The sequence below is a fragment of the Sus scrofa genome, chromosome 12 (genome assembly GCF_000003025.6).
Source record: "Sus scrofa isolate TJ Tabasco breed Duroc chromosome 12, Sscrofa11.1, whole genome shotgun sequence".
NCBI classification, from domain to species: Eukaryota; Metazoa; Chordata; class Mammalia; order Artiodactyla; family Suidae; genus Sus; species Sus scrofa.
In genome coordinates, this window is record NC_010454.4 from 19,126,786 (window position 1) to 19,154,744 (window position 27,959).

The 27,959-nt window shown below is 45.2% G+C and overlaps 1 protein-coding gene across 1 annotated transcript; it reads left to right on the forward strand.

The window, feature by feature from the left end:
- LSM12 (LSM12 homolog) lies at positions 1,845–27,902 on the forward strand. The gene is made up of 5 exons (XM_021066900.1): positions 1,845–2,056; positions 4,105–4,238; positions 22,665–22,774; positions 24,855–24,981; positions 25,741–27,902. The coding sequence occupies exons 1-5, from the start codon at positions 1,933–1,935 to the stop codon at positions 25,831–25,833; spliced, it is 588 nt and encodes a 195-aa protein (XP_020922559.1). The 5' UTR covers positions 1,845–1,932; the 3' UTR covers positions 25,834–27,902.

The window sequence follows — 27,959 nt, forward strand, 5'->3', positions numbered from 1 at the left end:
GAAGAGGAGGGGCACACACCCACGACAAAAATTGGAATAATCCTCTGAAGGAGCACACACAGAAAATAGAAATCTCAGCTATTCCAGGCGAGGTCTTGCCTAAAGGCAGAGGTGAGGTGGGAGGAGACTGCTGAAGTGGTTCCTTCCTACCTCAAGCAACTTTGTTCTTGGAGAGTGTTTTGTTTTGTTTTTTAAGGGTGAAGATGAAAATGTAAATCCGGGTTTTTCTTGGAAAGATTAATTTCACTAATTAAAACGGTGTGGGGAAGGGAAGCTAGATAAAAAAAATCTCATTTCACTCCTTTGCTAAATGTTTTTCAATTGCCCCAAAGGAAAAAAAAATTCAATTTCCTAAGTCTTTGAAAGTTTGCTTGGGCTCTAGCCACACAAATTTTACCAGCCCAGTCTCACACTGTTTCCTGATATTTCTGAGCTGCCTGATATCACCAAGCTCTCTTCTCTCAGGGGTCCTGGCATCTGCAGTTCCCTCTGCCTGGAACATGGCCACGCTCTTTCGCCGCTTATCCTTCAGGTCTCAGATTTTTTACTTCTTCCAGGAATCTTTTTCTAACAGTGCCTGGCAACCATTTATGAAAATCAACAATGACAACATTGCATAAAAAGTGGAGTGGCAGTTATTTATGACTTATGGGGGAGACATGAAGATTCTCTGAAAAACGCAAGGATGAGGGATTTGAATGTTTATTTCTATTAAAATGATTATACTAATATTGACCCAACATTAGGAAGTTGATGGCTCTTGCAAGGCAAGGAAAAATTTTTGAACTTTGTTCAGGTTAAGAAGTGTCAGGTCTGGCCCTTTGTGTCCCTCCCTCTGCCTGTTGTTATTTAGACGTGAGGCTCCAGAATTTCTATAGTGGAGGGGTAGATGGGTTAGGGATGGTAATTTGCAATAGTAGGGCTTGAAAATGCATCTGCATGGTACTTACACGTTAGGAAAATTGTTTTTGATCTTAGATAGTCATTAATAGGGAGCCCCAAACTCCTGCTCCATGGCTACAGTTGTCCCTACCACTGCTCCTCACTCTTTGCTTGGTTTTCTGGAGGAGGGGACAAGACCGGAGATGGGGAAGAATTTTGAGTTCCAAGGGTGAGGGGTGATGGCAGAGATACTACCATTTACTAAGGACCTACTACATGCCATGCATTTGTACTCGTTATTTTTTTTATCTTCCACTCCTCCCAAAGTCTCTATGAGGTATTGTCTAATATAGCATAGCAGTAAATAGCACTCTCTTTGGAAACAGGTAGATGGAATCTTTGCTAGTTGTGCGACCTTGGAAAAAGTTTAGCCTAAGACTTAGTTTCTTCATCTATAAAATGAGAATATTGACTTCTACATCGAAGGGTTGTTGGGTGCTCAATAGCGACAATACATACGGAGTAAAGAAACAGGATCAGGTTTAATAATTTGCTCAAGGTCATATAACTCAGTGGAATACTGATTCCAGTTTAGCCAATTCGACAGCCAAAGTCCTTTCCACTACCACTTTATAACTAGGTATAATCGTTTTGAGCAAGTTTTGATGAGTTTTCTGGGACTTCGATTCCTCATATGTAAAATACAGAGTTCATTCATTAAACTCTTGCGTCTAGGCGTGAACGTAATGAAGATTGCAGTTCCCTCCTCCTTCCTTTTTTTATTCTACATAGGTCATTTATCTTTAACTTCTAAAATGGACCCTGCAAACACTTCACCAAGTGGGCGCAGCTGCACAAACATAATTATTTAGATTCCTCTTTATTTCCTCGTCTACCCTCTTCCACCTAGGATCCCGCCCCACCCAACCCAGGCCACGCCCTGGCGTGTGACGTCAGCACGCCTCGTGCGTCGCGGCGCGGCGCTCACTGGGGGCCCGGCTTTCGCCCGCTGCTGCCGCCGCTGCCGCCGGCCGCGGCTGCTCTCCCAAGATGGCGGCTCCTCCGGGCGAGTACTTCAGCGTTGGGAGCCAGGTGTCGTGCCGGACGTGCCAGGAGCAGCGGCTGCAGGGCGAGGTGGTAGCCTTCGACTACCAGTCCAAAATGCTGGCTTTAAGTATCCTTCCCTGCGCGGAGCCCAAGGCCGGGCCGGCGTGTATGTGCGGTGGTGGTGGGGGGGCGGGGGACGACAGCGGTGGCTGGGGCCTCTCCGGGCCTAGGGGCGACCGGCTACCGCGGCGCTCGGAGCGCATGCGCGCGGCCCTGAGCTCCCCTCCCCCTCTCGCGGGTCCCTCGGTCCGCGGTGGGGACCCTGTCCCCCACGCGTTGTGGGAGCTGGGCCCCGTACGAGGGTGGGTGGGTGGAGGGGGCTTGACACGCGGGTGGCTTTTCGGGACGAACGCTAGGAGAGAGGACACAGTGATTAGAAGAGGGGTGGTCGTGGGAGGGGGCTGGGGAATGGAGCCCGGATGGAGGCGGGGAGGGTAAAATCCTGTGGGGACGGGGTGTGCAGAGTAAGGAACTGCTAGTGGGACAAGGGTATGGAGTTTAGGTGGTTTGTCTGCTGATGGGATTTCGTCCAAGAAAGGGCGGTGGGGTAGTGACCAAATGGGTCTCTCCTTTTTGGGGGGAGAGTAAGTGCAGGATAGGAGTTTGTATCTGAACTGGGGATGGGGCTTGTTTTCCTGGTGCTTGTGTGTGTGCTTGTGGTGCCAGTGGGGGCGGGGAGTGCTGAATTTTGGGCTTCTCAGTCATATGGAAATTGCTATTTTGGGGATGTTTGTGTTGGAAACCTGGTGCAGAGAGAGGACCACGTTTTTCGGGGGCTTATGTATCGATGTATGGGTTACAGGTGAAAGAGTAAGTTATATTCTCTTGCTCAGCCCAGCGCATGGAATCCTGATTTTCCATAGTAGTAGCCTTCCCTTTGGAAAGTGGCAGTGTTAGAATGGAAAAAGTAGCCTCTTCGGGGTGGAAATGATTTCTGAATTACTCCAGGAAAGTCATTCTTGGAAACAAAATACTTCCTGGTTGTAATAAATGTGCCACCCCTTCCCCTCTTATTTGAGCCACAGGTGGGTTTATTTGGCTTTTTTTTTTCTTGGAGTAATTTTTTAATGGCACCTTTCAAAAGGAAGTTTCTTTCTGAGTCAGTTGCTTTTGAGTGGCAAGTGTTTTAATTTATTTAACCACTAGTCCTAGATTTCTAGCTTAGGAAGATGTCCTTTGAAACTAATTACAGCAAGAATAGTTTTGTTTTTGTTTTTGCTTTTTTTTAGGGCTGTACCCAACAGCATATGAAAGTTCTCAGCCTAGGGGTCTAATTGGAGCTACAGCAGCTGGCCTTCTTCACAGCCACAGCAACGTGGGATCCAAGTGGTGTCTGCGACCTACACCACAGTTCATGGCATTGCCAGACCCCTGACGCACTGAGCGAGACCAGTGATCAAACCCATATCCTCATGGATACTAGTTGGATTGTTTCTTCTGCACCACAATGGGAACTACTTTGTTGTGTTTTTTAAATACAAGAATACATACCTGGATTAAAGACCATTTACATTACTGGTTTAATTGGAGGGGTTTTGGAATGAGAAATTACTCAGCTTTTAATTGATATACAGTATGCTCTTAAATGGTCAGAGAATGAGTGAGTGAGTGAATGAATGGATGGGTTAACTAGCTGGGTCACCTTGAGTGAGCTTCCTTTCCAGTGCTGTAGTTTTTTCCTGCAAAATGGGAAATCTCAAATCTGAAAAAGTGAAAAGAGCACTGTTCAGATATAGGAAGGATACCAAGAACAGAAAGTACTTGCTCTCCTGTGTGGTTCATTAGGTTCAAGGCAAACAGTATACTTACAGCATTAAAACTACGTCAAGCCTCTGCATAAAACCAGCAGAGAGAAGGTGACAGAAACCCTGTTGAGGCTTCCAATTTTGGATTGTGTTTTCCTTTGAAAAGCTTGAGATCCCTTGGTCGTGGGGTTGATCGGGAGGAAGGTGACAGGCAGAGATTTCCTGAGGAGAGCTGATTCTCCTGAGGCCACCCTCTTGCTTGTGGCATACCTTTTACACAAGTCATGTGTGAATTGTGTTTTCCATGTCCCTTTGGAATGTGTTAGTGCTCTGCTTCCCCCAATTTTCCTTAACTTTATTTTCTCACCAGAATGTCCCTCTTCCAGTGGAAAGCCCAACCACGCAGACATCTTGCTCATAAACTTACAGTATGTTTCAGAAGTGGAAATAATTAATGACCGAACAGAAACCCCTCCTCCCCTAGCTTCACTCAATGTTAGTAAGGTAAGGACTTGAGGGCAGTTCTGGCTCTCCAAAATGATGGGAAATTTGAGTCTCATTGAGTCTTGGTGGCACATACATTGTCCATTGTTTTTTCATTTTTTTCACTAATTTACAATTGCTTGTATTTTCGGAAAAATATAGCAGTTTAGTTTTTCTGTTTATTCCTGGATATCTTCAGATTTTAAGAAATGTCTTAATGCCCAAATGGGGAAATAGAGTTGAGAGCTGGCTTTTGTCCTTTGGGAGAGGGCTTGTTTTTACTTCTTAACCTGGAGTCCATATGCATGAACTTGATGTTGGTGGGGTGTTGCTTCTCAACCTCCTGAAATTGTGTGTTTGTGCACAAGTGAGTTTATGTGTTTCCTGGGTGAAGATCTGAAGTATTTTTCAGGTTCTCAGGAATTCATGACCTACAAAGATTTGAAAACCACTGCACTAGAGCTTCATTTTTGTTTTTATGTTTGAACTTTGAGGTCTAACAAAGTTAGAGGTTTAGGGAGTTCTCTTGTGTGGAAAGGATTAAGGATCCAGCATTGTCACTGCTGTGGCTTGGGTTCACTGCTGTGGTTCCCATCCCTGGTCTGGGAACATCCACGTGCTGCAGGCACTGCCAAAAAAAAAAAATTTAGAGGTTTAGGATATTCTAATCTTGGAAATCCAGATTGATTTTGGGGAGCCCTCAAATAACTTTTCTCATTCTTCATTTCTGTTAGCCAAGTATGGGGGAGTACTTGGAATCCTCTTTCAGAATAACTGGAGCTGTATCTATCAGGGACTCAGTTTAATGTCACCTCTTCCAAGAAGTCTTTTCTGATCAGCCAGGCTAAAGTGATTTGCCTCCATTATTCTCTCTTATAGTATCTTATCCTTGAAAGATAAGGTGACATGTTTATAGTCTAATCTGGGACATTTTTGAGAGTAAAGGGTGAGGGGTACTTTTGTTGTACACTGAGACAAGCATGTATTGGTGTGTCCTGGGAAAATTGGGACTTAAGGTTATCCTATTCATAGCCTTTTTGTAATCATAATTGTATATTATTTGTTTTCTTTTCTTTTTTTGGTCTCTTTGCCTTTTCTAGGGCCGCTCCCTTGGCATATGGAATTCCCAGGTTAGGGATCTAATTGGCGCTGTAGCCACCGGCCTACACCATAGCTCACAGCAAGACCAGGTCATTAACCTGCTGAACAAGGCCAGGGATTGAACCCGCAACCTCATGGTTCCCCAGTCGGATTCATTAACCACTGTGCGATGGGAGCTCCCATTTGTTTACTTTTCTATCTCACTAAACTTTGTTTTGTAGGGATGGGAATATTCTTACTTTGTTCATCACTGAATATACAGAGCCTTGCACAGAGTAGGTGCTTCATAAATATTTGTTGAATGACTGATTTAGACATTCATCTTTTGTAGCAGCTACCTTTTCTTAAGTATTTTAAATTTAGTGTGGTGGAAGTTTTTCCCTCTGTGGGTTTTGTAATAATGTATAATCTCTTGCTTCTCTTGGGAATTTGATATGTTTGCGACAATTCAGCAAATCGAGGAAACAGGCAGCTGGAAATACAGAGGGTGACTGAGGCTGGCAGTATGTAGTTACCTCAGATCTGGAGCACCCTATTTTCTAAATTCCAGGGAAACACCAGTGTTTTTCAGTGATGTTTGAAGATAGATTTAGAAGGGTCTTGGGGGAGTGCCCGTCGTGGCTCAGTGGAAATGAATCTGACTAGTATCCATGCAGACGAGAGTTCCATCCCTCCCCTTGCTCAGTGGGTTCAGGATCTGTCGTTGCCGTGAACTGTGGTGTAGGTCGCAGAAGAGGCTTGGATCCTGCGTTGCTGTGGGGTAGGCCGGCAGCTGAAGCTCTGATTTGACCCCTAGCCTGGGAACGTCCATGGGCCGCCAGTGCGGCCCGAAAAAAAAAAAAAAGAAGGAAGGGTCTTGGGTTTCATATTAAAGGCTGTTGCATAGAGAGTATCCCATTCTTAGAACTGTAGATTGTTTTGAAATCCTGGCTTGATCCCCCTGTTAAAGTATAGGAGATTTTGCTTTTTTTAGGGCCACACCTGCAACATAGGGGTCGAATCGGAGCTACAGCTGCTGGCCTACACCACAGCCACAGCAGTGCAGGATCTGAGCCCAGTCTGTGACCTCACCACAGCTCTCAGCAACGTCCGATCCTTAGCACACAGGGCAAGGCCAGGGATTGAACCTGCGTCATTATGGATACTAGTTGGGGTCTTTACCCACTGAGCTACAACAGGAACTCCCTAAAGTAAGAGATCTTTTAACAATCTTCTATTAGCAGAAGAAATTTTCAAAGGTTCAAGTAAAATAGTTTATGCTTGGTATGTTGAGGGTAAAAGTAGGCTCTAAGTTATCCTTTAGTGTTTGTGGGGTATGAGAAGGTTGTCACTAAATAACTGAACCTTTAGTGAGTAGTTGAGGGAAGATTATCTGAGAGAGGGATGGTTTTCTCAAATTTAAAAGATCTAGATCTGCTCTCGTGACCACCGAGTACCATCGTTTCTCTGAGGGAAGGGCTGGAGTAGTGTGGGTGGGACTGTTAAGTGGAAGCTGTTAAGAAGCAATTCTGGGAGTTCCCATCATGGTGCAGCGGTAAACGAATGTGGCTAGGAACCATGAAGCTTTGGGTTCGATCCCTGGCCTCGCTCAGTGGGTTAAGGATCCGGCGTTGCTGTGCGCTGTGGTGTAGGTTGCAGATGTGGCTCGGATCTGATGTTGCTGTGGCTGTGGCATAGGCTGACGGCAACAGCTCCAATTAGACTCCTAGCTTGGGAACCTCCATATGCCATGGGTGCGGCCCTAGAAAAGAGGGGAAAAAAAAGAAAAAGAAAAAGCAGTTTTCTTCTTATACTTGACCTCAGATATATATAGTTCTTGGTTATTAGTTTGTGGATTGCCTTTGCCTTTGGGGTTTTGCTTTCTGCTGGTTAGTTGTCTACTAGCATTGTTATAAACTAGTTATTTACTCTTTCAGGAAAGCAACAGGAAGTATTATGTTAGGGAATACTAGAAATCTTTACTTTTCTAACTTGTGGCCTGCTTGCCAAGTTTTGAAAAAGGTTTGCTGGGAAGAGGAGTCAGAACCTAAAGACTAAAATTAGGTTGGAGGGCTGCCTTTGGGTTTCATGTATTCATTCTTCCATTTGTAGAAGTTTATGACTAAGCTATATTGGTTTTCCTTTGAAACCAATCTTTGAGGATGCTTTGTGATTCTTTCTGAGATTCGGTTGGAATTGGAAGAGCTGTTGGGCTGCTACTGAAAACAGCTAATCTGTGCAGCCACATGTTGCTTGAATGACCTGGAAAATTAATCTCATTTAAAAATATAGACTTATGGAGTTCCTGTTGTGGCCCAGCGGTTAGCAAACCCCACTAGGATCCATGAGGATGCAGGTTCGATCCCTGGCCTCACTCAGTGGGTTAAGGATCTGGCGTTGCCGTAAGTTGTGGTGTAGTGGTGTAGGTTGAAGACTCAGCTTGGATCCCTAGTTGCTGTGGCATAGGTCATAGCTATGACCTATGTTGCACTTGGGGCAATGCTGGATCCTTTAACCTACTGTGCAGGGCTGGGGATTGAACCTGCACCTCCACAGTGACCCAAGCTGCTGTAGTCAGATTCTTAACCCACTGCACCTGGCAGGAACTCCTTGTTTTGCTTTCAGTTGGCACTTTCACTGCAGGCTAAGACATATCTGTCCACAGCAGTGAGATGTAAGAGGAAGCTTGCAAGAGGACAGTGGGGTCCAGAAGATAGAAGTGTTATTTATTTATTTCTTGCTCTTCTGAGGGCCACACCTGTGGCATATGGAGGTTCCTAGGCTATGGGTCAAATGGGAGCTGCAGCTGCTGGCCTGTGCCACAGCCACAGCAATGCCAGAGCCGAGCCACATCTGTGATCTTCACCACAGCTCATGGCAGCGCTGGGTCCCTAACCCACTGAGCAAGGCCAGGGATCGAACCTGTGTCCTTCTGGTTCCTGGTTGGGTTTGTTACCGATGAGCCACACCGGGAACTCCTAGAAGTGTTTTTTGGTTTTTTTTGGCTGTGCTTGCAGCGTGAGGAACTTCCCAGGCAAGGGATTGAACCCATGCCACAGTGGTGATCTCAGCTGCAGCTGTGACAGTGCCAGATCCTTAACGTGCTGTGCTGCAAGGGAACTTCAGAAGGCGGAAGCTTTGAATGTTAATTTTATCTTCTCCGAGGTAACATTGTACCCAGTAAAAGTGTTTCAAATTTACTGACTATACAAGTACAAAAGTACACCAAAACCAATCATAAGTGAGATTCAGGTTATTCACCATGTGGCTTATTAGTTTCTGCTCTTGTGGAAAGTTTAAATATTGCATGAGGATGACAGCCCAGGGTCCACATGGTAGGGTGAAGTAAAGTGTTTCTTAACAAGTTCCTTTGAATTGACTCCACATCTTGTTCTCTGGGGATAAAGATTGCCCATGTAGTGTTCTCAGATGATTTGGAACATGTCAACATTAACAAAGTTCTTTTTTATGTAGCATTTATCAAATGTTTACTGAAAATTATTTTGTGCAAGGCATTGTGGTAAGCACTGTTGGGGACCATACCTTAAATTTTTTTGGTGTTTTACAGTTTACAAAGAGCTTTGGCACATCTCATTTCATCCTTACAACTATGCTTTCTGGGTTTTTTTGTCTTTTTGCCTTTTCTAGGGCCGCTCCCACGGCATATGGAGATTCCCAGGCTAGGGGTCCAATCGGAGCTCTAGCCGCCGGCCTACACCAGAGCCACAGCAACACGGGATCCGAGCCGAGTCTGCAACCTACACCACAGCTCACGGCAACGCCGGATCCTTAACCCACTGAGCAAGGCCAGGGATCGAACCCGCAACCTCATGGTTCCTAGTCGGATTCGTTAACCACTGAGCCGAGCCATGAAGGGAACTCCAATGCTTTCTGTTCTATAAGAGTATATTCTTTTCCTTTTAGCTTAAGAGTTGAGAAAACAGACTTATGGGTTTGTGACTTGTTCCAAATTATATGGCTAGTAGTCTGGGAACTAATATTTTCGCATGCCACCCTCTGAACTGGTGGTTTATAGACATCTCATTTAATCCTAACAATAGTTCTTGTGGTGTAGGTACCATCACCATCTTACAGAAGAGTAAACTGAGTCTCAGAGAGGATGAGTCAGTAGCTCAAGGTCATTCAACAAGTAAGTGATAGAGCGGGGATTCGAACTCAGGTCTGATGTTTTGGTGGCAAAGTCCCATGATTTTTCTACTTTGGTGTGCTTAGCCCTAGTTGTAGAGTGGTTTGGTGAAATGAAATGAGTACGTGAATATCTGTAATACTAAGTAATATTTCTGAGTAGAGAGAAACTTTTTTGGTGTGCCGTCAGGAGCAGTATGGTCTAGTAGAAAGAACATGGGAACCAAGCGGATACGTCTTTAAATCACTTCTCTGCCTCTTAACCTTAACAGTTTTCTCACTGTAGCAATGGGATAGTGTTAGTACCTATCTCATAGTGTTAGGAGGCTAAAGTCAAGTTGACCACAGTTGGCAGATGTTAGTCCTATTCTGCCTTAGCTTTGTGTCGCCAGTTGCTATTCCTTGAATTATAGTATAGGAGCAGGATGGGGGAAGGGGGGCAGTATGACAAAGGGAAGCAGCCAGAACATTGACACTGTTACTATGTGAGTTTTTCCTGATACTGGTCTGACATTGATATGGAAGTTTCAGGGCTTGGGATTGAATCCGAGCTGCAGCTGTGACCTATGCCATAGCTGTGACAACGCTGGTTCCTTAACCCACTGTGCCAGGCAGGGGATTGAACCCTTACCACTACAGAAATGACACGGATCCTTAACCCTCTGTGCCACAATGGGAACTCCATATCTGACACTAATTTATGTATCAGAACTTGCCAACCCAAGACTGGGGAAAATCAAAATTGTATTGGAAACCTCTTGTTGATGACCAGAATTAACTTGAATTTCCAGAGCAATATTGTCAAGTGACATAAGTAAGTCAACACTTGCCTGAGTACTAGAGGTTACAGTGAGCAGTCATAGGACCTAGGAAGTTGTGCTTTCACCTTCTGAGACTTATAGGGAAAAACTCACTGAGAAAGTGAAGGCAAGTGTGTGTAGTCATTTGTTTAGATAAATGCCTCCTATGCATCAAATGAGATGTGCATGTTATCACTTTGCTGATTTGGAGAAGACTTCCTGAAAGATGTTTGTATGTTTTGATAGGGGAGCAGGAAAAGGGACAAAGCGTGGAATGTTGCACTCCACAGAGGAGGCATCCACCTCCCTTGCCAAACCATTGACAGATCTTTCAGCCTGTTTTGAGGTTTGTTTTTTTCTCTTTTTCCTTTTTGGCCACTCCATCGCGTATGGAGTTCCTGGCCCAGGGATCAGATCTGAGCCACAGTTGGGACCTAAGCTGCAGCATCGCTGGATCCTTAACCCACTGTGCCCACTGTGCCAGGCTGGGGTTGAACCTGTGTCCCAGTGCTCGCAAGACACCGCCAATCCCATTGCACCACAGTGGGAACTCCTGTTATGAGTATTTATTACTCGTTCATACCTTACTAACCAGTAGTGAGTGATCAAATGGAAGAAGGGATTCAAAGAGCTTATCATTGGCACCTGATAAGAATTGTTAGACTGCCTTTGGATAAAAATGACACTTGGCGATTGGTCTGGGGGTGGAGGGGCCTGGAAAGGATGAGAAAATGAGTCACAAAGCTCACTTTTAAAAGGAATGGACAAGAGTCCCCGTTGTCACTCATTGGGTTAAGTACCTGACATGGTGTCCCTGAGGATGCCTTTTTTTTTTTTTTTCCCCTTCCGTCTTTTTGCCATTTTCTTGGGCCGCTCCTGTGGCATATGGAGGTTCCCAGGCTAGGGAGCTGCAGCTGCTGGTCCAGCAACTTGGGATCCGAGCCGAGTCTGCAACCTACACCGCAGCTCATGGCAACACCGGATCCTTAACCCACTGAGCAAGGCCAGGGATTGAACCTGCAACCTCATGGTTCCTAGTCGGATTTGTTAACCACTGAACCACGATGGGAACTCCCCTAAGGATGCCTTTTTAGTTTGATCCCTGGCCTTTCTCAGTGGGTTAAAGATCCCTCAAGGCTGCAAGCTATGGGGTAGGCCTGCAGCTACAGCTCTGATTTGACTCCCAGCCTGGGAACTTCCATATGCTGCAGGTGTGGCTGTAAAAAAAAAAAAAAAAAAAATTTTTTTTAAATAAGGAACTGATTGCTTCGCCTTTAGGTATGATGTCACGTAGGGCAAGATTGACGTGGTTTTTGTTTTCAGTTCCAACCAATTTGAAAGCTAAGATTTAGCAAAACCTTATGGCTTTCAGTTGATATGAGGTATAATCCTCAAATATGAGTAAATTCCTGTGGTTTTGGTAGCTGTTGCATTGTGGCCTGTGTTCATGGACCTATCCTCTTAGCTGGGCCTGTGACCATATCTTGACTCTAATGTGGTGAGGTATGGAGTTAGCACCACATAGAACCAGTTGACTTAGCTGCCCTATGTCGAGGTAGGTATATATTGGTAGGAGGTAGATAGAATGTGTTCATATTATGTGTAAAAGTGGGAAGGGAAATAACTCCTTGTCTGGGGAAGGCAAGACTTTTTTGTCAGATAAAATTTTTCAGGCTTTTAGAAGCTACATATAACCTATTGGATCAATTTTTTTATGGCTGTACCCAAAGCAGATGGAAGTTTTCGGGCCAGGGTTTGAATCCGAGCTGCAGCTGCAACCTACCCTGCAGCTGTGGCAGTGCTGGATCCTCGAATCTACTGTGCTGGGCCAGGGATCCTTGAATCCAGTCCCTGGCCCAGCACACCTCTGCAGCAACCTGAGCTGCTGCAGTCAGATTATTATTATTATTTTTTTTCTTTTTAGTTTAGGGCCACACCCGAGACACAAGGAAGTTCGCAGGCTAGCTGCTGTCCTACACCACAATCACAGCAACTCAAGATCTGAGCCATGTCTTTGACCTACACCTCAGCTTACAGCAACGCAGGATTCTTAACCCACTGGGCCAGGGATTGAACCCAAATCCACATGGATACTAGTTGGGTTTGTTACCACTGAGCCACAGTGAGAACTCCTACAGTCGGATTTTTATCTCACTGTGCCACAGTAGGAACTCCCCTGCTTGTTCACTTGATTAAAATATGTTGTCGGAGTTCCCGTCGTGGCTCAGTGGTTAACGAACCTATCATTGATGAGGACGAGGGTTTGATCCCTGACCTTGCTCAGTGGGTTAAGGATCCGGCGTTGCTGTGAGCTGTGGTGTAGGTTGCAGACTCGGCTCGGATCCCGAGTTGCTGTGGCTCTGGCGTGGGCTGGTGGCTACAGCTCCGATTGGACCTCCTAGCCTGGGAATCTCCATATGCCGCGGGAGCAGCCCAAGAAATGGCAAAAAGACCAAAAAAAAAACCATGTTGTCAAGGCCACAGTCCCAAGTTAGAGTCTACCGGTAAGTTTTGCAACTGGCTGTGAGTAGACAGCTAGCTTCCTCCTCACAGAAGTGTCATAAAAATGCCAGTGTGGGGGAAGACTAAGAGCTCATCACTGCGGAGTAACAGGGCCACAGTAAGTAGTAAGTGGTGTCAGATGAAGTCACAGAGGTGGAGTGATCGACTGCCATTTGCAAAATCACTAACCTTTGAAGGAAGTTGCTTTCAGTGGCATTCAAACTTTGGGGTCAGACTGACAGCCATAGTAGGGGGTGTAGCGCTCCAGGCTAAGGCTCATGACTCAGTTCAGGCTATAGTGCATGGCAGCCAGCTGACTCAGTGGGGCCCTCCTTAAGTCAAGAGTTTGATTTTGAAGGGGGCTTTCTATTTTTGGGGGGGGGCCTGCACCTGAGGCATGTGGAAGTTCCTGGGCCAGGGATCGAACTTGCACCACAGCAATGACCTGAGCCACAGCAGTGACAATGCCAGATCCTTAACCTGCCGAGCCACTTGGGAACTCCTAAAGAGGGCTTTCTTGACATCACTGAGGGTGTGGGGAGGATCACTGTCCACCCATAAAGACAAATTGCTTATCCCAAGTGTCTGGAGTCGTGCCACAGGGTGTGTTGTTGCAGCCACCTCTTCATTCTACCTCTGACACCGAGACGATTCAAAATAAGCACTTTACTGAGAGGTCAGTGGTGGTATCTCTTACAGTGTTAAGAAAGAAGTATTCTAACTGGTTTGATTTTCCTGGCAGAGATCAGGCTTGAGGGAAAGAAAAAAAACAAGTGGTGCAGTCAGGTTCTAGCATCGGAATTTAAGACTAGCTTAGGTAAATACCAGAAACTACCCTGGAGAGTGAAGCAAATTGTACATGAACTACAAAATTAAACAGTCTGTATACCATGCCAGAAGCTAACAGGGTGTGGTAGAATGTGGGGAGTTGGAGGAACTGGGTTCTTTTTACACCTGGGCTGCTAATGAATTGTTGTGTGACCATAAGTTATTTGCTTAACCATTGGGAACTGCTAGTTCTATGAATCTCTTAATAGTCAAGATTTTTTTTTTTCCTTTTATCTACCTTCCCTCTCTCCCCCTCCCTTCTTGGTGCTGGGAGTGTCAGGATGATTAAGACACTGCTTTTGCCCTCAAGAATCTCATGTTTGGGAGAGGTGAGGGACAGCAGCATTTAACTTTGTAGGGGGCAGCAAACTTTTTTTGTCTTTTTTTTTTTTTTTTTAGGATCCCACCTGTGGCATATGGAGGTTCCCAGGCTAAGGGTTGAATTGGAGCTATAGCTGCTGGCCTACGCCACAGCCACAACAACTCAAGATCCGAGCCACATCTGCAACCTGCAATGCCAGATCCTTAACCCACTGAGTGAGGCCAGGGATCGAATCTGCGTCCTCATGAATGCTGGTCAGATTCATTTCCGCTGAGCCATGACGACGGGAACTCCAGCAAACTTTCTATGAAGAACTCAATAGTAGATGTTTTCCGTTTGCGAGCTATACGTTTTCTGGCACTACTATCAACTTTGTAGCAAAAGCAGCCATGGATGATGTGTAAACCAATGGCCATGGTCTTTCCAATAAAACTTAACTAAAACAGGAGATTGGCTGACTTCAGCCCTCAGGCTGGTTTGCCAGTCCCTGGCATAAAGTAGTGAACATTTCAGGGAAAGCTTCTCAGATGTAGCAGTGGAGTAGGATCTTAAAGAATAAATGACAGATAAAAGGAAGGAAATTAAATGCAATCAAGCTGATTTGGATTGGTTTCAGTGTGTCCATCTCTGCCATTTAAAAACATTGCTGGAGTTCTCGTTGTGGCGCAGTGGTTAACGAATCCGACTAGGAACCATGAGGTTGCAGGTTCAATCCCTGGCTTGCTCAGTGGGTTAAAGATCGGCATTGCCGTGAGCTGTGGTGTAGGTTGCAGATGTGGCTTGGATCCTGCATGGCTGTGGCTGTGGTGTAGGCCGGCAGCTATAGCTCCGATTAGACCCCTAGCCTGGGAACTTCCATATGCCGAGGGAGCAGCCCTAGAAAAGGCAAAAAGACAAAAAAAACCCCAAAAAAACCCACAAACAAACAACATTGCTGTTCTGTCAGTGAGCTAAATTGGTGTTTTTTTGCAGAAGGAAGGGAAGGACTAGTTAAATGCCGGTAATGGGTTAGATGTGTATCTTACCGAATTCCCATAACAACCCTTTTGGATGGGCTCCCCACGAGTGGACTAAGGCTCAGGAGAGGTTATGCATCTTGCTCAGATTCATGTAGCTAGTGAGTGGTAGGTAGGAGTTTGGGCTGGAATTTCTTTTGATGGTGGGTATGGGATGGCTGTTCTTTTTCACTTTCTCTGCCCTCAGAGCCCAGGAAATGACAGTACAGGGCTCTTTCACTATCTCTGAATAAAATCAGCTGTTTTGGAGTTCCCGTTGTGGCTCAGTGGTAATGAACCAGACTAGTATCTGTGAGGATGAGGGTTCGATCCTCGGCCTTGCTCAGTGGGTTTAAGGATCTGACGTTGCCGTGAGCTGTGGTGTGGGTCACAGATTTGGCTGGGATCTGGCTTTGCTGTGGCTGTGCTATAGGCCTGCAGCTGCAGCTCCAATTCAGCCCCTAGTCTGGAAACTTCCATATGCCATAGATGCAGCCCTAAAAAGAAAAAATCAACTCTTTATTCTATAAGCAAAGCCCCTATTGGCACATAAAATTAAAGGCATTTTCCAACTTACTATTCCAGTTATATTTTGTAAGATATTCTATTTAGGATTTATTGCCTCTGGCAGCTCTTACAGAAAGCAGGAGAGAGAGAGAGCCCTGAGCTTGCTGGTTAAAGGAAGGTTGGATTATATGGATTTTCATGAAATAACCAACAAGCCACCTTCTTTGTGTTCATGATTATATTACAGTAATAATAATATTAGGAGTTCCCACTGTAGCACAGTGGGTTAATGATCCAGCGTTGTCTCTCTGGTGGCCCTGGTTCCATCCCCAACCTGGTGCAGTGGGTTAAGGATGCAGTGCTGCCACAGCTGTGGTGTAAATCACAGCTGCAGCTTGGATTTCATCCCTGGCCTTAGAACTTCTATATGCTGCGGGTGTGGGCAGAAAAGAAAAAAAAATAATGTCAACAGCTAATGTTTGTACAGTGCTTTGTAGTTCACCCAGTGCCTTCATGCATGTTATCTCTTAATCCTCATGGCTGTGTGCGAGATGGCTTATTCGAGTGTATACTCTCACAGATAGGTCTTTGAGGTCAAATTTCAGCCTACATCCCAGCCAGTTTTTTCTCCGGCAGAGCTCGGTGGAAGTTCCACAGCAGGGCTGTTAGCAGGGACTCAGGACTAGGAAATTATTCTGTGGATGTCCAGGAGGTTTAGTTGTCTGTTGTAGCTGTAAGTAGTGTTTGGTGACAGAATTACAAATAATAAGAAAAACTGTTGACTTTGCTGGTAACTTTTTTTTTTTTTTTTTTTGGCACGCCCACAGCATGTGGAAGTTAGCAGGTGGGGGTTGAACCTGCACCACCATAGCAACCCAAGCTGCCGCAGAGACAACACCTGATCCTTAACTGGCTGCACCACAAGGGAACTCCACTTAGCTTGCATTTTAAGCCAGGTGACAGATTAAACTTTGCTTACAGCGTGTACTGACTGACCTGAGGCTGGTCTGTATTGTACAACAGCAAAATGATGGTCAAAGCTTGGAGATTAAAGTTGTGCTGTGGCTCTTGGATTTTTTCATCATAGCTCAAAGCACTCATCATACCTTAACTTTCAAGTGCAGGAGACTTGCTTAACTTAGTTTCTCTATTATTAGAAAATGATGGGTCCAGGGAATACCCATCAGTTTTGGCCTGAAACGCTTTCTCAGACAGGATCTGTTTTCTTAAAAGTATTCCTGTGAATTACCTTTAGCAAAAGAAGTAAGGAATGTCCTTGACTTTTAGGGTGGGATTGAGACTTTTTTCAGAAAAGAGAAACCCTTCACTAAAGGGCAGACAGTTGTGTTCTACACAGGGAGCATTGATGGAAATGTCAGAATTCACTGATGAAAGAGAAGATGGCAGGAGTTCCTGTTGTGGCTTAGTGGTTAATGAACCCGACTAATACCCATGAGGACGCGGGTGCAATTCCTGGCCTTGCTCAATGGGTTACAGATCCAGCACCCTGGGCTGTGGTGTAGGTCGCAGATGTGGCTCGGATCCCGAGTTGCTATGGCTGTGATGTAGGCTGGCAGCTACAGCTCTGGTTCGATCCCTAGCCTGGGAACCTCCACCATATGCTGCGGTACAGCCCTAAAGAAAGATAATAAAATTGAACATAAAGAGAAGGCGGCAGCTGAGTCTTAAATTTTTTTTTTTTTTGCTTTTTAGGGCTGCACTCACAGCATATGGAAGTTCCCAGGCTAGGGGTCGAATTGGAGCTATAGCTGCTGGCCACAGCCACAGCCACAGCAACTCAGGATCCCAGCTGACGACATTGCTGGATCCTTAACCCACTGAGTGATGCCAGGGACGGGATCTGCGTCCTCATGGATGCTAGTTGGGTTCATTAACCGTTGAGCCACGAAAGGAACTCCTGTTTTCCCTTTTAACAAACATTTTCTTTCACATTCAGATTTATAACTATATATTCAATAACAATTTAGACTTCTTTTAGGTGGAACTATCTGAATATAGTGCAGAGTTCAGAACACAAACCCTGAGCTTGACCCTCTGGGTTCAAATTCAGACTCTCCCACTTGTGACTTGGTGAACTTGGGCAGGTTTCTTGACAGATGTGCCTTAGCTTCTCCAGAGATTTATTAAGTAAGAATAATTTTAGTCCCTATTTTACGGAATTGTTGTGCAGACTAAATGTTGAATATATGTAAAGTGTCTAGCTTGGTGCCTAGCATGGAGTAAGTTCTCACTCAGCAAGTAAGCTCTTGGGATTTTCCTGTTTACTGCCAGGTGTCTTTGGCTCTACTGTTGTCCTGTTTGATTTAATGTTTTGATTCATTTTTATGTATTCTGGGACATGACTTCAAGTAGAGTTACCTTTTTTTGAGTTCTCAGCTGTCTGTGGTTGGAAAGAACAGTATTTCATTAGAAACTTTCAGATAGGAGCTTTCAGTGAGGGAGCAGGAGGCCTTGAGGGTATTGATAGTTGGAAGAGATATTTCTGAGCCTGCTTGTTGCTCAGAATGAGGGCTTTCCAGGAGTGTGCCTCAGAAATGAAACAGCAGGAGCAAGCATGGGCTCTTAGGGTGACAGTTGTTCTTGGCTGCTTTGGTCTGCTATCTTCAGCCTCCATCAGGCAGGCCTTGCAGGCAGCACTGGCAGTTCCAGGGCAGCAGCTGCAGTGCTTCCTAATTCCTCTGTGAGGGCAGCTGGTTGGAAGGCCTGAACATACAGGGGAGACAAACCAAGTGGAGTCAGTAGGTCACATTCAGCAGGTTCCTCTTTGGACTTTGCTTCCCTTGTTGGATCAGCTGTCACAGCCTGTTAAATACTTGGAGTAGGAGTCCCTCTGGATTCCGCACAGCACCTGTGCCTTCCTGGTCTGGGTATGTGGAAATAAGATGGCCCAGCTGGTGACTAAATGACAAGATGAGGTTATAACAAGATGCTTGGATTATGTTGTTGTGGCTGCTTCCTCGTCTCCATGTCATTGAGTGCAGGAAGAGATGTGTGTTGTTGGTGTTCATTAATTCACTCACTCAAGGGTTACCCAGCAGCAGGCATGACTAAAAGCCTTTTAATATTGATGTGCTTTGGTATCGAGTTCATACACTTTTCTCTGTTGTTATCTATAAATGGCCACAGGAGGAAGCACTGGTTAGTAGACAGGTATGAGTGTTTTCACTGGGAATGCACAGACTCAGAGGAGAGGCAGGTAAATGCTGGGTTTGTGCAGTTATTTCAATTAGGCTACATGTACATAAGTAACATATATTTGTAGGTTTTTGCTTTTCAGTTTGTCTGAACCCAGTGTATTCTTAAAGTTGGTGCCTTTGACATTCTTTAATGTTCTAACCAGTTAGTGCTTCTGTTTTGATTAGAAGAGAGGCCAGCAGAGCTGGCATGCTTGTATTGGAAATGAATGTAGTATGGCGATAGTTAGTGAATATAGAAATTGCAGTCCTGGAGTTCTCTTATGACGCAGCAGGTTAAGGATCCAGTGTTGTCACTACAGTGGCTCAGGTTGCTGCTGTGGGGCAAGTTTGTCTTGGGCCTAGGCCAAAACAAACAAACAAATAAATAAATATTGCAATTCTAATGACCTCCCAAGCTTAAAGGGCACACCCTACGTCTTCACTGTTGGGGGGCAGCTTTTTTGTTGTCTTTTTAGGGCCGCATCTGTGGCGTATGGAGGTTCCCAGGCTTGGGGTCAAATCAGAACTGTAGCTGCTGGCCTACACCATAGCCACAGCAACGCCAGATCTGAGCCACATCTGCGACCTACACCACAGCTCAAAGTGATGCCAAATCCTTAACCCACTGAGCGAGGCCAGGGATTGAACCTGCATCTCATGGATGCTAGTCAGATTTCATTTCCGCTGAGCCACAGCGGGAACTCTGGGGGACAGCTTTTACCAGTTCTCTCCGGCGATTTGACAGTATCCATAAACTTAGTAACTTGGAGTACCTGGACCATTTATAGATACAAAAATATGATGTAGGGAAATGTAGAGCTACAGCTAACTTAGGGTAGAGTTAGTTACTTGCTTTAAAAAGGGGGGTTATCCACATTTTTCATGGGTTTTCAGGAACATATCTGAAAAGAGCAAGGTAATCTCCCTTCCCCTCTTAGCCCCCCCTTCCCTTTTTTTTTTTCTTTTTGGCCACACCCATGGCATGCAGAAGTTCCTGGGCTAGGGATCGAACCTGCGCCACAACAGTGACAACACCGGATCCTTAACCTGCTGCGCTTCCAGGGAAATCCCCCTCTTAACCACAGTTTTGAGAGGAAACATTTCTAAATTCTTTTTTTGTGAAGGTAATCTTCCTTATGCTTGATTGATGCAGTCCTCTGTGGGAGAAATTTACCCCATTTGTACAACTTCTTAGTGAAAGCCGATCTCTGTAGTTGAATATTAGATTTAAGCATTTTTCAGATTGCCAGGAAAAATAATCCATAGCGGTAAATCCAGATCCCCAAAGCATGATTGTAGGCACAGGTGGAGCCTCAGTTGAAGACACTGGGGCAAATTGAAATGCAGTCAGTTTACACTGATCTCTGCTGACTTTCCAGGGCTCTCCTTTGTATCATTTAGCATTTAGGATCTATCTACAATATGGGTTGAAATGGAGAATCATCTAGTCCATTCTCCTTTGCTTTCAGAGTCTTTAGAAGAGATCATACAACAGGTATTTGGGGGGGTGGGGTGGTTGAAATCACTGTTGTATAACCACTGTGTTGCTGTTACTCAGGCTGTCCAAATGGATCACTTTTGGCTGAAATTTATATCCTTTTTATTCTGCCTCTGACAAAAATTTAAAAGAGGTTCTTTTTCTAGTCTTTTCCCTCCCTCTTCTAGCTTAATTTGTTGGTTCCAGTCTGCATAGATGCTTGGTTTTCGTGAACCAACTCCTGTCTTCCAGAATGGGTGATGTGTGTTTTTAAGCCTACTGTGTAGGTGACACGGATATTGGACTCTGAGTGCTATCTGTCTAGTCAACACAAACTTTATAGAAGCAGCTTTGTCTGGCCCAACATTGGGAGATGTTTTTGGTCTTCAGGAATAAATATTTTTTTAAAAGACCTCAAAGTGAGACCCCCCCCCCCACTCCCTGCTGCTTGCTCATGGGGTAAACATCTGCCTGACCACGAGCCATTTCCCAGGAGCTCTGCAGGAGCTTGGTTAACCCAAGAGAGCTCTGCTTCCCTCCAGTTGTCCCTTCTTTCCTTGGAGACTTCAGATTTTCTGAAGGGTTGTTTGGAAAGTGAGACTCAAGGAAACTCCTTGTTACCAGGGTTTTCTTGGTGACTGAGTAAGCTTTGCTTGTTGTAGCTTAAAATATACCACCATCAATTCTCTTTCCATACCAACTGAGTGCTTTCAAGCCATGAGGCTTTCTTGCTGCAGTTGGGTTTGTTCTGGGAATGCTGTCAGCCTATGCATTTCCTTCTCTACAAGGTTGTATAGCCTTGTGGGGCCAGAATGCTAGGACCTGGCATAAAAGATTATTTATTTACTGCTGCTCTGTCTGTCTCCATGTCCTGGGGACCAAGTAAAAAGGGAGGTCTGGCTTTAATTTAAATCACTGCAGAATTTTGGCCTTTCTTCCCTCTTTTACCCAGGGAGACTGGAATGACCGCATGTATGAGCCAGCTCTTCTGAGCTCACAGCCCCTCCTCCCTCAGGCAGTCTTTGAAACCCAGAATCCTTTGAGACTCCCCCATTCCCCATAACCTGATGGAATGCCTCCTTGTCATCGTCAAACCCACATGTAATAAAGTGCTTCACTTTACCAACGCTTAGGCACTGTGTTTATTTTTCTCCCTGTAGAACTATATCTGTCATTGGTTTGAAGGGTCACTGTTAAAGAACATCAGTGTTTAAGAATTCTAAGCATCTAACATGAGTTCCCTTCGAAGGATCCACGAGGATGTGGGTTTGATCCCTGGCCTCGCTCAGTGGGTTAAGGATCCGGCGTTGCCATGAGCCGCAGGTGTAGGTACAGATGCAGTTTGGATCCTGTGTTGTTGTGGCTGTGGTGTAGGCTGGTAGCTGCAGCTCCTGTTAAACCCCTAGCCTGGGAACTTCCATATGCCACGAGTGCAGCCCTAAAAGCAAAAGAAAAAAAAAAACAAAAAAAACCAAAAAAACAAACAAAACCACGAAACTAAGTGTCTAGTTTGGGAATGTGCTGGAGATATGATTTCTCTGCATTTAAAGAGCTGATATTTGGCCTCAGATTGTGTGTTCTGTGTGTATGTTTGTGCACGTGTCTTGAGTATGCTGCAACGTCAGGGTACTAAGTATATGTTTTTGTTCATGGATCTGGAAATTTCCAAATCATTTGTTTGACTTTGTTTATCCACAGTGTGTCTGTTTTGTCTCACACTCAAAATTTGTATTTGAGTCTAGCAACCAATACCATGGGGGTGGGGACCAAAAATGTATTAAAGGGGCAGTAGGGATTGACCAGAGTACCCACTCCTACTAAGAGATTTACTAGATTTGAGTAGACTACCAGATTTTACTAGAATTTCTGATCAGTCTGTGATTGTTCCACTAGAGGGCAGTAAAGGAACAAACTTCAGGTAGAAAGCAGACCATTCCTTTTTTTTTTTAAAGAGCGTAGTAGCTATAGTCCAAGTTGAAAGTGGACCATATCCATGCTAAGATTTTCTTGGGTCTTGGCTCCCTATGGGAGCACAGATACTGGTACTAGAACAATAGAGTCTTTGAAAACTCAAATTCTGGTCTTTGAAGGTGTGGTAGGCGTTAATTTCTAAACCTGAGGCTCTACCACAGTAACTTAAAAATTCTCAATCCTCTTCTTTCACAGGATTGTATACATTATCTTTTGTCTCTGACCATCACTTTTCCATCAGGTAGTCTCCCAATCATATCTAGAACTTCGCCCTGCTCTATTTTCTTCTTAGTACTTAGCCTTGTCTCAAGTTCTCTTGTGTGTATTTTTGTTATTATCAGTCTCTTCTCCCCTCTTCAGTGCTGTATCTCTAACTTGTTTCAATGAATTTCTGGCACATGGTAGGCATTCAGTAAGTATTGGAAGGAAAGGACGTTTGCCAGGAATAGTAGTAACTGTTCAGGTATATTGTGTGTGTTTTTGTTTGTTTACTTCTGGTCTCTGAGAAAACTGAATCTACCCAAACCAGTCTTTACCAGCATCTTTTCCTCACTTAGGTCCTGATTGTTGGGAAGGATGAAGGTGAATGCTTTTCTGAGTCTCTTTCCTTTCCCCCACCTAGCTTGCCAGCAAAGCACGGACAGAGAAGGAGGAGAAGCTGAGCCAGGCCTATGCAATCAGCGCTGGTGTCTCCCTAGAGGGCCAGCAGCTCTTCCAGACCATACACAAGACGTGAGTCGGGGAGGGGAGTATAGGGGTCCCTTGCCTGGGGTTCATGCTGCCTGGCTATGCCGTCTGTTGGCCGATCTTCTGGTAGTTGTGTCCTTGAAAGTCACCAGGGTAGCCGGGTATTATGTTGTAATACCTCGATTTCAGGGATGCGATCCTTGTTGGCTTTCCCTGTGAAAGAGTGGTGTAATCGACCACACGTTGTCTGCTCAGGGCTTTAATTTTTTCATCCCTGGAGCTTGGTTTTGGATTAGATTATCCCTAAGGGTCTCTTCCAGGCCTAGTATTACATTATTTAGAACTAGTGATTTCTTTCTCTTTTATTATTTTGATCTTGTACCTTTCTCTAAAAGCTGATGCAGTTTTATTAAGGGAAAGTTATATCTGTCTCACTTGTGCCAGTCATACATTGGGGTGAATGTTGGGAGTTAGGGAGAGCAGAAGGCCACCTTATTACCACCTCATAAAAGACATTTTGTCACAGCAGAAGTCATTTGACTCTCCAGTAGCTTCCTTAGCTGCTGAAAAACTGAAACATTTGACACTCCTCCTCCCCCTGCTGCCTTCTGTTACCCTATTTAACCACCTGGGTCTGGTGCACAGATGGCAGCTGGCATCAGAGCTGCTTGAGGCCATGATGTGAGTATCTGAACATTTACAGGTATGTCAAGGGACTCTCTTAGGAGTATCAGTGGCCCTGAGTTCCCCCAAGTGTAAACTGGGATGGGTTTTCCCAGGCTGGCAAATACCCAGCTGTCTGATAATTGAGAGGAGCCAGTTTGAGGAGCAGTTTCCATTTTGAGTGCTGGGGAGCAGAGTGAAGATTGTAACGAGATGAGAGTTTGTTGGAGTTCCCACTGTGGCACAACAGGATCCGTGGTGTCTTAGGAGCACTGAGTTGTTCAGTTGTTCAGTTGAGCAGGTTCGATCTGTGGCCAGGGAGACCCATATGCTGCAGGGTGGCCAAAAAAAAGAAAAAAGATGAGAGTTCTGTCTTTTTAAAGACATTTTCTCCTAGGCCAGGGGTTGGCAGACTGCAGCCAACAGGCCATATCTACTCATTTGTTTGGGTATCATCTGTGGCTGCTTTCATGGTGTAACAGTGGAATTCAGTAATTGTGACAGAGATTGTGTGGCCTGCAAAGCCTGAAATATTTGCTGTCTGACCCTTTATAGAAAAAATTTGCCAACCCCCGCCCTCGGCTGCTATTTAAGTTGAATCTAGTGGCCTGAGCCTAGCTGTTTCTTTCTTTTTATTTCTGCTTTTTAGGGCCACACCTGTGCATATAGAAGTTCTCAGGCTAGAGGTCGAATTGGAGCTGCAGCCGCCGGCCTGTGCCACAGCCACAGCAATGAGGGATCCGAGCCGTGTCTGTGACCTACACCACAGCTCAAGGCGACGCTGGATCTTTAACCCAGTGAGCAGGGCTGAGGACAGAACACGAGTCCTCATGGATACTAGTTGGGTTTGTTAGCACTGAGCCACAACGGGAGCTCCCTAGCTGTTTATTTCTTTTCTTTCTTTGCTTCTTAGGGCCACACCCACGGCATATGGAGGTTCCCAGGCTAGGGGTCTAATCTGAGCTATAGCTGCTGGCCTAAGCCACAGCCACAGCAACACAGATTCCGTGCTGCATCTGCGACCTACCCCACAGCTCACAGCAGTGCCAAATCCTCAACGCACTGAGCGAGGCCAGGGATGGAACACACAACCTCATGGTTCCTAGTCGCATTCGTTTCCGCTGTGTCACAACGGGAACTCCGCTAGCTGTTTCTTTCTAATTCAAATTAGTTTGGGCTTCTGAGGCTGCCACCAAGTTTTCAGTGTTTTTTGGTCCTTAATGCTTCAGAGTAACTCTTGTTACTCTAATTCCTCCTTGGAATTAGTGTTCATCAATTTCATTGCTTTTCCTAGCTGCTGGCACCCAGGAAATGTTTCTTGGCTTCTTTTCCTTGTGGGCTGCTGGCATCTACTTATGAGCTAGGAACTTGGGGTTAGCTTTCTGGAGTTATTTATTCATCAGGCAGAAGGTATGGGATGCCCCACAGGAGCTAACTTTGACCTGCTCTCTTCTCCTTCCAGCATTAAAGACTGTAAATGGCAAGAAAAAAACATCGTAGTCATGGAAGAAGTTGTTATTACACCCCCATATCAAGTGGAAAACTGTAAAGGCAAAGAGGGGAGTGCACTGAGCCATGTACGCAAAATAGTAAGTAAAGGAGCCATGAAACCTTAGGGAGAGGATGATTCCTCGGCCTTCAGCCCTCCAGCATCAGGGCAGGACATTGCGCCGCAGTCTCTGCCCCTTCTGCCACAGCCAGCCCACGAGCAGCCCTGCCTGATCACCCTGCCTCTCTGCACTGTGGTGCTCTGCAGCCATGGCTGGGACACTCTTGGGGGATGGAGCCACTGGGCAGTGTGCAATAAAGCGAGTGGTCAACCCTGTGTCCTTTGCAGTGTGGCTTTTTGGAATTAGCCAGACCGTTCCACGGTATTGGGCCTCTTATCCCAGGCGGGGTTCTTCTCAGGAAGGGCTGGTTGGAATCCTGCATGTGTCATCTGACTTCCTAGATTGAGTTGCAGCATTGTAAACATTAACTGAGCACTGAGAGACCAATATTGTGGATGTGAAAAGTTTAGGACTGTAATTCCCCACCATCTTTTCATTCTGCACTTGTGTAGAGAGGGGAGAGGAGTTTGGGTCATAATCATCTCCCTTCACCTTCTGCTTCAGTTTATAGATTCACCTTCTTTTAGCCAATCTTAGGTGAAGCTGCAAAAAATGTGGCTGAAACAAGAGGATCCCCACCTACCTTGTTGGGAAGGCCACCAGACAGCAAGGGCAAAAGTGCTGAATAATCCATGAGCTGGACAGCCGGGACGGGCCTGTCGAAGTCTGGAGTGAACTGTTTGGGAGGCCTTGAGTGCCCATCTCTTTTTCTGATCTAGGCTGACTGGTCTCTTTCAGGTTGAAAAACATTTTAGAGACGTGGAAAGCCAAAAGATACTGCAGCGTTCACAAGCCCAGCAACCACAGAAGGAGGCTGCTCTGTCATCCTGAGTCCACACATACGGAGGACTCTTCCAGCATCCAGCCAAGGAGGCGATGGTGGTGGCTTCAGCGGAGGCAGGCCGGGGGAGGGAAGGGATTCTATATTTCCTGTTGGCTCTTGTTAACAAAGGGTCGGCATTTCCAAACCTTAGACTTGAACAAAGAAAACACCCAACAAAAAAGAACAAGAGAATAATTTAAAAGTTGAATCATTACTTGACTAACAGACTTTGGTCCACCATGTCCTTTTCACAGCCCACTTCTGGAACAGTCACCTTGTTAATTTTATTTTTGAAAATTCCTTTCCTGCTTTTCCCTTTCTCCTCTGACTTTCCTTTCCCAGTCTGTCTCTACCATTCTGGTTTTATAAGTGGCTACACTTGCCTTCTGAGTGATTGAAAGAAACTTTTACATCTTCTCTTCCAAAATAAAAGTAACAAGCTGACTGTGATACTTAAGTTGAGACTAGAGCAACAGACAGAGGTCTCACTTTAAATTTTTCCTATATTTTTTCTTTTTTTTTTTTTTCTTTTTCTTTTTTTTTTTTTTGCACAGGGCATGGCTTGAATTAGTTTTATTTTTCTTAACTTTAAATATATATATGAAAATATATATTAAAATGTTCTCTAAATATTTTCTGCTTCTTGCAGGTCTCTTTTTACTAGATCATGGCTGTTCTTCCCACCTCATCCCTCTGAAAATATAAATGTATTGCCCTCCCCACCACCCGTAGCCAGGCAACTAACCTGGCTTAGTTCACGGCAAGAATCTCCTGCAGCACTTTGTAGAGCCAGTGTATGTGGATGGGATCTGGCTCTGAGGGTTCTTGGTGGCTTTTTGGTCTTTAGCTGTGTGTGTACCAGTGCTCACATTGGCAAAAACCTCAGGATTCTCCCTCTGCCTTTGTCTTACTTCATGGTACTAGAACTTCCTCACCACTCTCCTGTCTCCTAGACAGGAGCGTCAGCTGCCCTTTCTCCTGTGCCCTCTGCAGGAAAAACTATTTTGCATGGCATATCTCAGCTCCTCCTCGAGGGATGGTTTTCTTTTGTAAGAAACTCGGGGTACACCTATCCCCACCTATAAGTCTGTATCCAGAGCCACTAGCCCAGGAGAAAGCTTGGGTGACCTATTGTTTCTGTTCTGCCGACCTCCTATTCTTATGCCCTTCCCCACCCCCCATAAATTTTACAAGCTTATGACAAGTTTGTATGTGCTCAGCCAATGGGCAGAAAACCTAGGAAGAATTTCTGGACTTTAGCCTACCAGTTTGTCTGGTTTGACTAACCTGCTGAGAGCTAAAACTGGACTCATTGCCCCTGTGCCTTCACGGCGGGCCGGTGGGGTAGAGTGTGCCGCCATCTGAATCTCAGGCAGCACATGGGACGTGCGTGATGCTCATGTGACTGGCTAGAGCTTCGGGGGTGGGGCGGGGATTAACTACTATTTTTTTGGCCATGATCTCTTTCCCCTTCCTTTTTTTTTTTAATTAAATAAATGGATCAAAATTAAATAATTCAAGCCCTGCCTTCAAAATGAATTTTTTTTTTTTTTTTTTTTTTTTTTTTTTAGTATTGTTTAGCAAAAACAATAAAACCCCAATTTTTTTAACCATCACTCATGTCTTGGGTTCGTGTGTGCTTTTAGAGGCCCTGGAGGGAGAGAGGGCATCTAAGGATGTGTGTGTTTGGTTGGACCTTTCCCTTTAGACTCTGCTTCCTACTCTTTACCCTCTTTCCTTCTGGCCCTGAGAACTCATGCAGAAATAACAGTGCCAAGTGTGTAATTTAAGGAGGGGATCCCGGGTTGGGGCTTGTGTGTAAGTGGAGTAGAGAATAAGAGGGGTGGGTACATACTTAAGACCATTTTTACAGGACTGTCTGAAGGAAGAATGAGAGAAGACTGAGAATATACTTTCATATCCACCTGCTGTTGGCCAGAACTTGGTTTAAAGTACCAGGCTTTTGATTTAGTCTGCATGGAGATGTAGACTCCTTGAGAAGTTAAAAGAGGGAGAAGAGAAGAGACCTTACAAGATCCAGAAAACCTGAGAGATGCAATTAAAGAAGTGAACATAAGGAGTTCCCGTTGTGGTTCAGTGGGATAAGAACCCGACAAGTATCCATGAGGACATG